General features: G+C 30.3%; 1 protein-coding gene across 1 annotated transcript in view; it reads right to left on the bottom strand.

Annotated features, from left to right (window-relative positions):
• Window positions 1-656: 656 nt before the first annotated feature.
• LOC134725173 (glutathione hydrolase-like YwrD proenzyme) overlaps window positions 657-16,670 on the bottom strand; it is a 37,228-nt gene continuing 21,214 nt past the window's right edge. The window contains exons 8-11 of the mRNA XM_063588786.1: window positions 4,623-4,782; window positions 3,927-4,035; window positions 3,265-3,409; window positions 657-938 (exon numbers count right to left, since the gene is read on the bottom strand). Of these exons, the coding sequence (XP_063444856.1) occupies window positions 710-938; window positions 3,265-3,409; window positions 3,927-4,035; window positions 4,623-4,782 (643 nt within the window). The 3' untranslated portion in view covers window positions 657-709. The remainder of the gene's footprint in view (window positions 939-3,264; window positions 3,410-3,926; window positions 4,036-4,622; window positions 4,783-16,670) is intronic.

The raw sequence follows: 16,670 nt of genomic DNA, 5'->3' as shown, positions 1-16,670 counted from the left end.
CTTAAGTTTTCTATGTTGTGTCATGTGTACTATTGTTTGTCTGTTTGTCTTTTTCATTTTTAGCCATGGTATTTTCAGTTTATTTTCTATTTATGAGTTTGGCTGTGCCTCTGGTATCTTTCGTCCCTCTTTCAGTAATTGTATTATGCTAAGAACTATGGGAAAATGTTTGACCTAAGAGATCGTTATATTTTCAATGTTCATTTGTAAATGTACATGGTTGTTTATAAATATTTTATTATTAGAATGCAGCGAAAATTAGCATATCTTAAAATTTCAGCTTAAAAAACTTCATATGCAATTATATCCGTAAATAATGAACATAAAATATCATATTAAAAAAGACACAACATAACAAAAGGATTCGTTAAAATATACGATTGCTTCTTTAGAATTAACTTTTATAGAATGTGGTGACTGGAATGATTTTACTATTAATATTTTGACTATCATAACAAGAGTTTATTAATTATCATTCTCGTTCATTAGTTTAGATACTTAGTTAGTTGATGCATTTGCGTTGGTTCATGTCTGACAAAATTAAATTGAAATATATACAATGCATATAGAATAAAAACTTCATGATTTTTTCACATTGTTGAAGGTCGTACGCATTCGAGATCATATCGCATCTCATTATCTTTAATAAAAAAATCATCTTACAAAAGCTATATTTAAATATTTCAAAACACAAAGAATCCTTTTAACTTTAATATCCTATTGCAATTCCATCACATCTTGGATCAGTTCCAGCCCAATACACATTGCTTTTGGAGTCAGAGTTCGGTAAAGTACCCCGTGCTATAACCTGACCTCTGCCAAAGGACGCTCGATCATAACCTATAACTGGACCAGTCATGGTATGTCCATAACTACGTAACTCTTCAATAACTTCTTCAGAAATTCCCTCTTCCGCTGATATTGAATTGCTGTTAAACCTGCAAAGGTTTTTGATGATGGATATGAAACTACATACAATTCGTTATTATTTTATCAATATTAACAAATACGACAATCTTAAAGAGAAATGGTAAAGAGTTAGACGTTTTTGTAAATAGTGTCAAACACTATATAAAGAATAATTTGAAAATTTAGCATTCAATGGAAGACGCCGATTCCGTATATCTAAAAAAAAGTATAGCGTCCGTTTTTTATTATTCTTAGGAGATAGAGTTATAGTTCTTTGAACGCATACATGTAAAGAGTTAAACATTAAAACATTTTATTGTTGCCAGTCTCTTTTAAAAGTTTATTTTTAATTTACAGATGATACCTCCTAATATTGCCGTATAAGAACTTCAGCTTAATAACTGGCGATATGAGTCCAGCTTAATTTCACAGAATTCTTTTTGTGTTCAAATGACATACTTTAATTGACATTATTTGTGTTTTCCAATGGACGTTTCTACTTAAAAAATGTTATCATCAGTATATCCTGTTCTTATATGGAATTATGATTTATTAAAATATTAAGGTTTTGAAATTGGTTGCTATATAAGTTTTTCGTAATTACAGAATGAAAACTAACAATAACAGCAAGATTTTTGTATGAAACGGTCATTTTGGTCTGATCAAGTCTGAATCAAATGAATTTACTGAGAGATAAAAACGTCAAACTTTTCTAAGACAATCATACACCGTTCTGATCGATTGAACAATCAGGTAAATCAATTCAATCCGTTAAGGTATGTCAAGATAAGCAAGACGGAATGATCTAGCGAGCGCTAAAGTCCTGTTAATACGATTTCAGGAGGAATCAGAACAAACCTAAAATAATAGCTTTGAAAGGAGAACGTCCGGTAAGGGTCGATTTTTGCCTCAAATTTCAGGTTCATCTGACGAAAGATTTTGAAAGTTTTTACACACTAAAGTGTCTATTTCAGTTGATTCAATTAATTAATGTGAAAGATTTTCAATAACTTAGTAATAAAAAACACTCCGATTCAACTTATATATGAAAAATCTATCAAATATGCCAAAAATGTTACTTTTCAGATGTTTTTTTTGTCCAAAAAAAGAGTTACCGCATCCGTGCTCATCTTTGACCTTGATTTATGTTATTATTATTCTTATTAATATTATTATTATTATTATTATTATTATTATTATTATTATTATTATTATTATTGTTATTATCATTATTATTATTATTATTATTATTATTATTATTATTATTATTATTATTATTATTATTATTATTATTATTATTATTATTAAATACAACTTACATTTCAATATTAATGCGGAAATCTTATAAAATGTAACTAAAATGCTAAAACTGTGAAGATTTCAGTAACTTAGCATTACTAAATGATGCTATTACCCGATATATGAGCATTGTATTGTAAAAAACAGCCCATATGTATGTAGCAGAAGCATTGTACTTTCAAATAAATAAATAAAAGTTTACATTATAAAAATTTAGAAACTGATATATTTTTGGGCCAAAAAGGGGTGTTACTGGACATATTCCTTTGTCAGACCGTGTTTAGATCCGGTCGTTGTGCTAGTTTAATAGTACGAGTTACGTACCTTCTGATTGGTGATACATTTTTAATTTAAAAAATATATGCCAGAATAAAACACGTTACTTTTGCATAATCAAAGAAAAAAAATCCTCTGATTCTGTTATGTTGAGGAATTTATGAATTATTCGGCTATTAATGTTCTTGGTTTATAGTTCATGATACACTTTTAAATCATTGATCCAAATAAACATGTGTTTGTATGAAACATGAACATATGCTCTCAATTTTGCAATTTTTTTTTAAAGGGTCCTGTATATAAGAAAGAAAAATAGGTTCTTGGTTTATAGTTTATGATACACTATTAAATAATTGATCCAAATAAACATGTGTTTGTTTGATACATGAACATATGCTATCAATTTTGCCAAAGTTTTTTTTTAAAGGTCCTGTCGATCAGAAAGAAAAAAATGATATAAAAGAATTAAACAAACCTGTATTTAAAAGCCGGATATCGGACATCGCGAAATCTGAATACTCTCGATCATAAAACATAAGTGTTTTGTTAAGGAATTAAAATTCCACATGTCTTCCTGCTCACTATTACTTTGCGATCAAGCACGTGTACGTTAATAATACGCATTGAAGTTTTGTACCAGTTAAAAAAGAGTTCAATACATATCAAGTAAAATTGTTAAAATTATTGTCCTGATCAAGTATGACATGTGTCACTGTTCGAAATAATTATCTGTCCTTCTATTTAAAGTATTATTGGTAAATTAAAAAGATGTGAACTTACTTATATCCTCCACCAACAAGAATTCTAGGTTGATCTAAAGCTGCTTGTGGGTCCATTCCAAACTCTACCATATTAAGAAGTACCTGAACATGCCCTTGTGGTTGCATATATCCACCCATTACACCATAACTCATAGCAAAATCTCCTAAAGAATGAATTATAAATAAGTTTTTTATTAAAAGTTTCAAAGAAACAATATTACAGAGCACAACTCTTTGTAGTTATATTAAATTGAAACTAATACTGTTCAAAATATTAAAATTTTAGATGCATCAATGTAATTAACAGATGACATATATAGTTCTTCGAAACCTGACAACTGCATTTCATTCATACATTATACGAAATATGAAGAAATAAAAACTTATTGAGCCCAAAATGAAGCTACACAATGAAGAACAGTTGTTTATAGAACTTTTATTACAAAAAAATCTAAATTAAATGAGAATGGTTATGTTTAAATGCACTTGAATCTTCACCTATAATTGTTAAAAAACAATCATTTTCTTTTTTCAATGTTTGATTGGAATTGATATTTGTTTACAATTATATACCTATTGCATATATGTATAAGTTGACAGGCGACAACACATAGAAAATCATAAAAAAATGAAATAAACTTTTGTGTAGACAAATTTGAATTAAAATATAAATATGTTTACCTCCATCGTCATACGTTACCATGGCAGGGATTATCGTATGGAATGGTCTTTTGTTTGGTGCTAATACATTTGGATGACTCTTGTTTAAACTAAATCCATAACCTCGATTCTAAAACACAAAAAGTAAATATAAGTAAGTATAATATAGAACAGAAAGGTTGGTTATGTTTTTTTCTACAAGGGACGGCTTTGTCTTACCCAAAAATGACAAAATGAACGTAAACAGGCCCAAGCATCCCATGTCAACGTCTTTCATAAATCATTTAATTATAAATTAACATCACTTCTTGAAACATTTTACACTTACATTCAAACTTTGTAACTTAGGTAGTAAATCGTTAATGCAATTAATACAAAATACAAAAGTACAAGGCTTCACTATTCATTAGCCATGTTTATACTTACTTAACTTCATTTGGTAAAAATTACTTGATTAAAATGTTTTTTAAATTAACATGTGTAATAATCAAGAGTCCGAATCGCTTTTCTGGATTAACCTTCATCAGTTAATGCATAAATCTTAATTTTTGAAAGCCGCGAATGTTCAAGAACGAAAACAAGAGCAATATGACAAATAATACCCAAAAGATAGTCAACTACATCTATACTAGTTTGACTCTGCCAATGGAAGCTCAGTCTTTATTTGTTAGTTCCTGTGAAATTGTAAGGACAAATAGTAATAAAACTATACTTCACCTGCAGTGTAAACCCACAACCTTCAGGTACAATTCCTGTTCCGAATCCCATAAAGTTGCTGTTAATAAAGGAACAAGCATTTCCATCTTTGTCAGCTGTAGTAAAGTATACAGTATCTTTGCCTTTAAACGGATTTCCTTTCTGTAGATTTTTCAATGCTCTTAAATATTTAAAAAAAACCAAACACTATCAGTCCATATGAAACTTTTTAAATGAAAAATAAGGATGATGAAAAAAGGGTAGGCTATTTTTAAGACTAAAAAGTAGGGAAGGTAGGGTAACTGGAACCACACATATATTTTTATTTGGCCTTATCAAATATAAAATCAAAAGCTCAAACACATCAAATTAATGGATAACAGGAATTACTCTACATGTACATGTATGTATAATATATATGTAATAAATATACAAACTCCTTAAAAGAACAAGATTGCTTTCTTATTACAATGTAAACGTAATATTTAACATTGAATTGTATATTTTATTGCATTTAAAAAGCTTTGGAACACATTCAGGCATATTATATATTTTGATTTGGAAAAAAAAAAAAAAAAAAAAAAGGATGATGAAAAAGTAATAAAGAATAGTGTTATCACGAATCCTTACAGAAAAAAGGAAAATGATTTTTATTGTAATAGTAAATTTACTATGGGGAAGAAATTACACATTTGATTAAACTCATCAAATATATCAGGATTGAAATTTAATATTTACCTCAGACGCACGTTTCCCTACAAAAGACTTATCAGTGACGCCTGAATAAATAGATGGTAAAAGGGCAAAATAAAGTACGATTTTAAAGAGCATTAAGGACCAAAAGTTCCTAAAATTTTTGCCAAATATAGCTAAGGTAATCTAATCCCGAGGAAGAAAAGCCTTAGTATTTAGAAAATTATAAATTTTGTTAACATTTAATAAATAATTACGAACATATTAATGATAACTCAAGTCAATACGGAAGATATGGCTACTGGGCAGGTGATACCCTCGGGAAATTAAAACTCCACCAGCAGTGGTTGTAAATAAACTCATCATAGAAACCAGGATTGAAATTTAATATTTAAGCCAGACGCGTTTTAAAATGCCAAATACAGTTAATACCAACTTTAATAAAAAAAAAAAAAGAAGTAAAAAACGAAGTTAAAGACCATTAAGTGATTGATAAATGGATATGGTCTATAATGTTAATAAGATACTAACATTTCTTTCAAACATCTAGAGAAATTAAGTCAAAATCTAATGTATGACAGTATTTGGGAATGAAAATGTTGTCTACTAAACAAACAACTACATCCGGGACAACTACATTTATCCTGAATATTAATTTAATATATTACAAGTAATTTGCAGTTAATACCAACTTCCATAAAAAAGTAAAAAAAACGAAGTTAAAGAGCATTAAGTGATTGATAAATAAATAGAATGGCTGATTCGTATTATATGAATGACACGCCACAAGAACCGAGTATAATTTGTTTCATGGCAACACTTTTCTGTAAATGATAAACTGAATATGTGCTTATTGAAACTTTATTAAATCGATTTTTTTTCCGATTATCAAATTACCTTAGCCTTCTGAAAGTGATAATTTCAAATGCTTAAATTGATGAATTGATGAGACTGTCATACAAGTGAGAGGTTCAACTAGCTATAAAACCAGGTTTCAGCAACCATTTTTAACATAAGAACATGCTTGTACCAAGTCGGGAATATGACATTTGTTTGATGTGTTTGAGCTTTTTACTTTACCGTTTGATGAGGGACTGTCATTTTTTAAATTTTCCTCGGAGTACATTATTTTTGTGATTTTACTAGACGTTTAGTTCAAACCAAGACCATTTTAGTGATGACATTCAATAACTCATTATTAAATTTTGTTCAGCAAAGAATTCCAATCGAAGGAATTCATTCAACTCTACATGTAATTGCATTACAATATGTTGGCAGTACACAAACAAAGTGCTATCTGTAAACCAAATAAGTACATTTTTACTTATTTAACTTGTAATTAACGAAATGCTCAGGCTTATTTACCACTATTTAAAGGTTGTGTTAGTCGAATTTGGCACAACTTTTCGTGTTTATCTTAAATATTCTGATGTCACTTTTGTTCTCATATTGCATTGTATTCTATAGAAAATATTGACAGAAAATGTGAAATGATTGTCAATAAGACAACTATTCACCATGGATTTAAAATCTATAGTCTATAATGTTAATAAGATACTGACATTTCTTTTAAAAGTCTAGAGAAAATAAGTCAAAATCTATTGTATGACATCATTTGGGAATAAAAATGTCGTCTAGTAAACAATCATTGTGACTTTTCAGGGACACCTACATTTAGCCTGTATATTAATTTAATATATTACACGTATTATGCAGTTAATACCAACTTTCATAAAACAAAATGTATAACAGAACAGATATCAAAATAAAATAGAAATCAGCCATGCATATAATGTGTTGGTTTTACTGTTCACTAAATAAAACATATTAAGTTGCACACCTACACTACGGTTGAATATTTTCATCATTCTTTTTCTGAAATTGACATTTTAATATGACAAATACATAAGAGGTGAATAAGTAAAGTATAGACTAACAAGACTAGCAAGATAGCCAACCAGCCCTGATATAAAGGGACACTTCAAATAGGTTTTACGAATAAAGCAGGTCTAAAGTACTACGGCAATTAAGTTATTCTGATTTGGTGTCCATTGTTAAATAAAACTCTTCAGTGATTATTCTGATATTTTCTTGTATTTAAATAGATGTTGATCATACGATTAGCGGTTAGCATCCCAACTCAAGTGTAGATACGACACAGAAAATTATAAATCTAGGTTATATTTGGAAGTAGAGATATGGTAATAGCTTACACTGGCGTAATGTGGCATGCAAGTCACGTCGCAAATTTAAATTTAATGTAGATGTAAGATTTCCCACAAATAAAAGCATCAGACGAGAATAACAATTATTTTTCTTTAAATCCCTACACGGACCCATAGTGCAACATGAACGCAATGATTTAGCTATTTTTTTTAACGAGAAAAATATTCTTTTAATTTGACACAAACAGGCTTAACGTAAGCGCCTTGTGGAATTAAGTCAGATAAAACTCCATTGCAAAGAATAATTTCAGTTAATTGCACCAATTGGGAATACAAATTTCGTCTATACTAAATTAACTTTCGTAATTTTTAGAGACAACAATTAACACATATATTGATTCTCTCACGTTCCATTATCAAAATTGCACTAAGTACCCAAATCGCACTAATTAGCACAAAAAGCAGCAGAATCCTAATTATATATATATTTTTTTTTTTTTAGTAAACAAAAAGTAAAATCACAAAAATACTGAACTCAGAGAAAATCAATTTGGAAAGTCCATAATAACATGGCAAAATCAAATAACAAAACGCATAAAAAACGAATGGGCAAGAACTGTCATATTCCTGACTTGGTACAGGCATTTTCAAATGTAGAAAATGGTGGATTAAACCTGCTTCTATAGCGCTAACCCTCTCACTTTAATAATAGTCTCATAAAATTCCGCTACATTTACTTGATGCTTTAAATAAACAGTCACAATTAATAAAATAGTCAAATTTGTATCTTTTTGATGACATTAAATATATTCAAATATATATACAAACAGTTCAAAGTATACATGATCACTATTATGAGCTATTCACTCCATTCTGCACAACTGTCCAAAAAATTACGATGTGTGTTCCCTCACGTTAGGTTTTTATATAAATTAATGGAGTTTTGATAATAAAATATATAAATGGACAAACAGTGCATTAATATAGAAGTCGAATCTGTACGGATTATGATCTATATAAAATAATCTCATCATAGATACAAGGACTGAAATTTTGCATTTACGCCAGACGCGTTTTTGTCTTAAATAAGACTCATTAATGACATTCGAATAAAAAAATTTAAAATGACAAATAGTGTAAGCTGTTGAGGAGCATTTAACATTTGTTGAAGACCACGATACCCGATTGTCCCATAATGACTGAGTGTGGATTTGCAAAGCAGAAGATAATATCATAGTAGGAGACTCGCTCTTTTCAAGTGGTTATTCCTTTTTCCTCATTAAATCAGTTTTAGACAGTAACAGTGTATCCTACACGGCTGTTCGCTAAATACAAACAAGTTAACTAAAGCATAAACAAAAAGTGATATTCATTACGCGGATTAGATAAGTTGTTCACAGTTTTCTTTACATTTTCGGTTTTATTGATTAATGTCTATATCTGATTTTGCTGATTATATTCGCATTTTACAGTTTCGTAATTGTCAATTTAGTTTTTAACATACAAATTAAGAGCAAGAACAAAAACAAAAACAATAACACCTGCATTTAAGGGCAAGTTAATATTCCAGACTTACAATACGGAATCTATTAGCAATTTTGGAAATATTTGTAGAATTGACCTGCTCATTTCACTATTACAGTTTCATTTGATATAACATATAACTTAAGCAGGTCGGGACCACTGCATTATATGGAAATGCATAAATTAGCATACTTATGTTCTCGCACATGTAATTGTTTATTTACTTGTGACGCAATTTATTTTTTACCTAGGTTTTTGACCAATCAACTAAATGATGCATGATGGACTATTACGTGTTTACAATCAAACAAGAACACGTGTTATTTAATGAAATACAACACATTTGTTCGTCCAATGCGGGATTCACAATTTCGCTTAGTTTTTCATTTTGTGTATCCTCAATTATAGTTCGTGATATAAAGTATTACTTCCATGCTCAGATTAACGAAGAGTTATTTCTATGCGAAGAAAAAAGGGTTTGAATTACCCGATATATAGTCATTAGCATGTATGATGATGGCACAGAGATTTCATGTATTTGTCCCCTTATTCCACGTGTTTTAAGTAGTAGTTTACTCGTAGTAGCCCACAATGCATTGATGTTCATTGAGTCGATTGGTCAGTTTTTCAAGGCCATATTGGCCTTGTGTTTTGGAAATTACTATGTAAATATATTCTAACGTCAGAAAATCTCGACCTGTTAAGCAAAATAAGAAACGAGAATGTGTCAATAGTACACGGATGCCCCACTGGCACTATCATTTTCAATGTTCAGTGAACCATAAAATTTGGACCAAAACACTTATGTAACATATAAATTAGAAATATTATATCATAGGGCACATGTGTCCTGAGTTGCAAGGTAGTTGGACTTCAACTTCATCAAAAACTACCTTGACCAAAAACTTTAACCTGAAGCGGAAGGACGAACGAACGGACGCACAGACCAGAAAACATAATGCCCCTCTAATATCGTAGATGGGGAATAAAGTAGCTGAAACTTACAATTAAGGAATAACAGTACTGTAGTTGAAGAGTTGCCACCGTCAATTGTAGATTTGACGGTCGCAAATGCAGTTTTACTGGCGACGCGTAGCGGAGACAGTAAAACGGAGATTTGCGACCGTCAAATCAAAATTGACGGTGGCAACTCTTCAACTACCGTACTGTTATTCCGATTCTAATGCATTACAAAAAGAAAAAATACGATAAAGCTTGAAAAAATGTCTAAATTTGTCAAATAAAAAATAATCCGCGAAACTTCGTGAATGATTTTGGCACAAAGACGTCATGGCTAAACGTGACGTCATACAAATGAAAACTTACAAACTGGAGGTTATTACGTTGCCTGTACGCTTCAAATTCGGATAAAATTACATTAAAACGGCGAATTCGAGATAGGTGTTGTTTTATTTTCGATTATATAGTAGGAATCAAACATTTGTTGATTCGTGAATTCAAAATGGCGGGTCCCTCCTTAGTTACGCCTGGTCAACTGTGGATTTGACGGCAACTTTTAGCCAATGAAAAAAATTGTTACATCCAAATTGCATTAGAATTCGATTTCTATTGTTGTAGATTTAAAACACTGTAGTCAAGTTGGTTGACTGACAGGACCAAACACATAATCAATATACTTAATATAAAGTTGTTTTCAAAGAGAATTGAAAATAAAACAAAAACATATTCTTATCGACAGAGAAGCAAGTACAGTAATGCCCGATGAATCACACCAAACATCGAATTACGTACAAATTATATAATATACCAAAAACAATTTACATTCAAACTATAATGCCTATCTCCAAATCTGATCTCAAATGTAAAGTATGTGTTCAACAGTTCGTCGGCCTTTCCCATAAGTATTCATTTTTCAAGACTAAATATCATATACAATTAACAAGGGACAGAAGTTTCGACAGAAATCGCGGTTAATAGATTGAATTATGTCAATATTAATGATAATTACTTAACCTCACAACTGAAAGATTAATAACTATTTAGTAAGTCTAGATATTATTGATGCAATGTTGTTCAAAGTTCATATTGTTTTCATAATATTAAAGCAGACATTAGTTTTATGACCGATATCTAAAAAGAGTCTCGTAATACACCAAATCTTTTGTCTATTCAATATGTTAATATTCTTAATATCAAGGATAATGTCTGTCTACTGCCAATAATAGGAAATAGTTCAATTGGAATTGACAAATGCAGCTGTGAAACAATGATAAACCCTGCATGACTCCATGCATGTCAATTTTAACACTTACAAAATCTGAGACTTTTTATAATTTTGTGGTTTATCTTTTCAAATAAGCTTTTATAAATAAACTCATCATAGATACCAAGATTACATTTTGAATTTACGCCAGGTTTCGTCTACTAAAGACCCATCAGTGACACTCGAGTCAAAAATGTTATAAAAGTCATAAAGGTCAAATAAAGTACGAAGTTGAAGAGCATTGCTGACCAAATCATTGACCCAATCTATTCCTGATGTAGGAAAGCCTTAGTATTTAAAAAATTCCAAAAATTCCAAAAATTCCCCAATTAAAACAAATAACCTGTAGAACATAGATCAATTCAATAAAAGCCTCCATTCTAGATAAGTTCAGAATGATTAAAATATGATAAAGCGTTCCAGCGGCGACAATGGATTATAACCCTTACACAAAATGCTGAGAAAATGTCAACAGTTAACGAGCATTACACAACCTAAATAAAGTCCATGTTTTTTAACACAAAAAGGTAGCCTCCTTGCATTGTAATGTTTGAAGGTAGGGAAAATCAACAAAATACTCAATAAAATAACAAATTGAAAAGGTAAAAGATTGCGAAAATCAAAACAAACAATGGTTTAGAGGTTTTGCTAAGTTTATAGACATATGTACACAATGTACAAAAACGTGATATACATGTAGTGACATAGTTTCATAGCTTCATCGTTGATATTTTGTTTACCTGTGTATATCAGACATGTACATGTACAGGTCAATCAAAATAGCAACATTAAAATTGACACACAAAATACTAGTATCATTTTGACCATCCTTTCAAAAACAACAATAGAACATCTGAAAACTTTTATTTTGGTAGTAGACTAAAAATGGTTTTGTTAGCACTCACAAAAACGACATGAAATATGTAACGATAGTTTGTTGATCGTGTGAAACACATGATATAGTCCAACATTCTCAATGTTTCGGGTAACACTTTATTTGATCAGTTTTTCAAAGGACATGTTACATCGTGCTTACGAAACTACTGATGTATAGGTTAAGGTGGTACCAACACCTTGACTAAAATTTATTTGGCTCATTTAATTTTCATAAAATTTTACAAAATATTTTCTTTGACCCTTTCCCAAAAATATCAAATAACTTGAACCAGGCACATGTACATTATCAGAAAACAAATAGTTGGTTATATAGCAGTTAAACAATCCCATATTTTGATCATTAAATTTCTATCAATAAAAAACTTTCGGCATGTATCGTGACTTTATAATTATTAGTCTGCATTAGTTGTCGTAACTTATAATAATTATGAATGAATAATCGATCTATTAAATTAATCTACGCTTTTAAAAGTGACATTGGAGCCTTAGGATAGATGCTCAATAAATTTTTTAACTAAAGGTGTAATACCACCAAATCATGATACGCCACATCCGGTTGCATACGAAAGTAGGTCTAAAAAATATTCCCTTGAATTTGACAGTTGTAGAAAATTAACCCTGCATTTCAATGCACTTAAATTTTTCTGAGTCATAAACATGTATGTTGGGTGTCTGAAAGCATCATTCTTTTTTTATTTGATGGTCTTATAAAATATTTTGGAAAGTTAAGGTTACATAGTTACCAAAGCAGGTAACCAGTAAATAATCTGGTAAAAATTTGGTTGTTTACTTCCGGTGCAGGTTACTTTCTTATATGCAATGAAATGTAGTGTGAAATTTTCACTGTAGCACTGGAAAGGATTAAACTTTATTCATGCAAAGTATTTCTTTGGTTGAAATAAAGGTAAATACTGTACAATTTTTTTAAAAGTGCCATTTTAACAAAGACTAATAGGGAAAAATGAATGGTGGTATTACACCTAAAGAAAAATTATTAAAACTCAAACAATGTGCAAAGTCATTTAATATTTTTTTTCTTTAAATCAACCACTTATCCGAAACTGTGTAACTTGTTCCTAATCTTTATTTGGATGGGGGATAAACCTGATCACAAAATACATTTCAACTTGATTTTGTTTTGTTAAAACAAATAAAGTGTAAATGCAATATGAAAACCCTCTATAAAGCCAACCAAAACAGGACAATAATCGAACTTTTAGAATAAAAAAAAGTAAAAAACCTGAAATTTGTTATAAAATTTGTAAAAAAAACCCCACTTTTCATAACTAATTCAATGTAGATTTTCAAAGTTAAACTTAACAATTATACAAATGTTAATAAAATTGAAAATGAAAATGGGGAGTGTCCAAAGAGACAAGAACCCGACCATAGAGCAAACAACAGCACAAGGCCACCAACAGGTCTTCAATGCAACGAGAAATTCCAGAACCCGTAGGCGTCCTTCAGCTGGCCCCTTAACAAATATATACTAGTTCAGTGATAATGAACGCCATACTAAACTCCATGTATTGTATTTTAGCAAAAACAAAATAAACAAAAACAACTTAACTGCACCTGCTGAAATAATGCAATGGCCTTGATCAGACGATGTATCTAATAATACATCATAAAGAAGACATACATTCTATAGTAAGGTGATTTTATTTAGGATCATTTCCGCAAGCGATTAATGACAGAACAGAATTAAAACTTTTCTTATCTTTATTTCTAGTGTCACAATGATCATCAAAGGCCTTGAGTTTTATCAGACAAATGATCTTATATTCTGATCAAAGTACTGAAGGTTGGCCGCAAGTTCTGGTGAATGATGACAGGCACTTGTTTCATAAAAAAATCGTATATCTATACCTGAAAGTTGGGTTAAGGTACATGGATATTTTTGCTCTGAAACAAATTCCTGTGTTGATGATGAATGAACGACAGGGAAACAACCTTACCCTAACTAGTGAAAATGTGAGCTACTGTTCACTGATGATATTCCCGTTCAAATATTTCGTTAAATAGGAAGATGAACTTGAAAACGCATCACACAGTATAACTGACTAATATAAACCCTGCAACTAATTTTCAGAAACCCTTATACAAATGAATCAACGGTCGGATAGAAAAAAGAACGAAAAAATACCCAACACAAAAGTTTCTAGGCATATTTTGTTCGTTTTGAATATTTTCCAGCAAGTTTATCAATATCATTATTATGTGCGTATGGAGTCAAAAGTAAAAAAAAAATACTGAGCTCTGAGGAAAATTCAAAACGGAAAGTCAGTTATCAAATGGCAAAATCAAACGATAAAACACATCAAACGAATGGACAACAACCGTCATATTCCACACTTGTTACAGGCATTCTAAAATATAGTTAAATGGTGGACTGAACCTCTCACTTGTACGACAGTCACATCAAATTCCATTATATTGACAACGATGCGTGAACAAATGTCACAAAACGGGAAACAAATACGGAAACAACAACAATACAAACCCAAACAAATACAGGGGGTGATAACAGGTGATCTGGAAGAGAAATCAGATTCTGTTCCATATGTGGCACCTGTCGTGTTGTTCATGTTATTACAAATCCAGTAAATGTATGTTGCATTCTATAGGATGTAGTGTTCCTTTATAACTACACTCATGATAAAGAAGATCTTTGGATGAATGTTATGCTTGTATAAATACGCAGCATGCTAGTATAGCTATAAAGAAAATTTATTTAAAGTTTTGAACGTTAAGATGATGGTATTCAAATCAATTATAATTATGTGTTATAACTTTTCAAATTAAACCATTACATGCATTTCTATTGACATTTTTCCAAAATAAAATCGAAGACGAGCAATTTGGTCCGCATCTGTATTCTATCAGAATAGTTGATGGTCTGTTAATTAACACTTGTGTCGTCTTATAAGTTAATATGAAATTATGAATGATTCTGAATGTTCCAGGCGTGAGAAGCATCTGGTATGTTTGCATTTCATAGAAAGTCATCCGAGACTTTGGTGAACCGTATTCACGATTCGTCTACAAGAGACCCATCTGTGATCATCACGAATCAAAAATTAAAAAGTGTGAGAGTAGAATAGCCAATCGCTATTTGGTTAATTACCTTCGTTCGTTTGCTTCATATGGGTTTTGGTACATTAACAAACTACGTTCTTTTCCATCTTTATTTTAAAGTTATTTAAAAAAATAAGATTAATAACGCTAATTGAAGAGGTCACCTGTGAAAAAACTATATCAATCGCCCTGTGTTATATATATTTTCTGATTGCTTTGTACCTCTATTTAATATAAGAATATCACTGATTTTTTTTTCAATAATGAATGTCTTATATATGATATGATATGATAGTAACTCATCATAGAAACAATGCTTAAAATTATGTACGCCAGACTACAAAAGACACTCCGATTAAAAAAGACAAAAAAAGATTATTTAAAGAACATGCACGAAGAGAATCGAGGAACAAAGTTACAAAGTTACAAAAGGCTTTGCCATAAACAATTCAGAGAAATTTTGAACCAGTTAATTAATTTTAATGATCATTCTTGTCAGAACAAAGCTTTTGATTTATGGGTTGGTGATACCATCCGGAAGAAAACATTCACCAGCAATCATCATACAATGGGTGTGGATAATTGTAAATTATTAAGAAATGGTATAATTGCTATTGAGACAATTGTCCACCAGATACTCAAAATAGTTACCAGACTTACAATCTTTAACATTATAAACGATGCTCGAATAAAAAAGTAAAACAATCCAAATAAAGAACGACTTTGAAGAGCACTGAGGACCAAATTAAAAACTGCGTACGGTATTGCCAAAAACAGTTTATTGGCGGAAGTTCTATAGAAGTTAAAAGGAATTATTGCATGTTTACGTAAGAAAATGCAATCGTTAAGTCCTTTGTTTCATAAATTCCGTTTGTTGTAAAAGTAATTTGAATTGTTCAATGACCCTTAATAATTCATTTAAAAAAAACAACAAATGGTTAAAATAAGAGCTCTTATTTTGTTTTACTAGAGATGGGTGTATAATGAAGCAGTTGAAAGTCTTAAGGGAGTTCGCTTCTCAGTTTCAAAATAGTTATCTGTTCAAAACACTTATTTATATTGATACGGGATGAATGAATGAATGAAAAGAGCTAAAACAAATATGCAGGCCAATGTGCTTGTTTTCGAGATAGTAGCCATTGAAATTTTGGCGGGAAATTATCTCTTAACTTTTCATACCTTCATCATTGACAAGTTTAAGTTCTCGAAATATATTAAAAAATAAATAACAATTTTAAAGACTTTAACAGATGGCTTATATGACTGTAAAAGATCCTTTAAAAAGAAAAATATGGATAAATTGGCAATTAATTTTAAGGCATTCAAATTGATAAAACCAGAGGATTCCAAAAATCTGACAAAAATTTCACAAGATGAGAAGCGAACTTCCTAAACTGTTATAAATCAAATTTTCATTTCATTGGGTGATAAATAAAAAATCGTACTAAATGCATTCAACTTATTATCACTTCGGATATATATTTTATA

The sequence above is a fragment of the Mytilus trossulus genome, chromosome 7, assembly GCF_036588685.1.
Source record: "Mytilus trossulus isolate FHL-02 chromosome 7, PNRI_Mtr1.1.1.hap1, whole genome shotgun sequence".
Classification (NCBI taxonomy): Eukaryota; Metazoa; Mollusca; class Bivalvia; order Mytilida; family Mytilidae; genus Mytilus; species Mytilus trossulus.
This window is presented reverse-complemented; position numbering and strand designations above follow the sequence as displayed.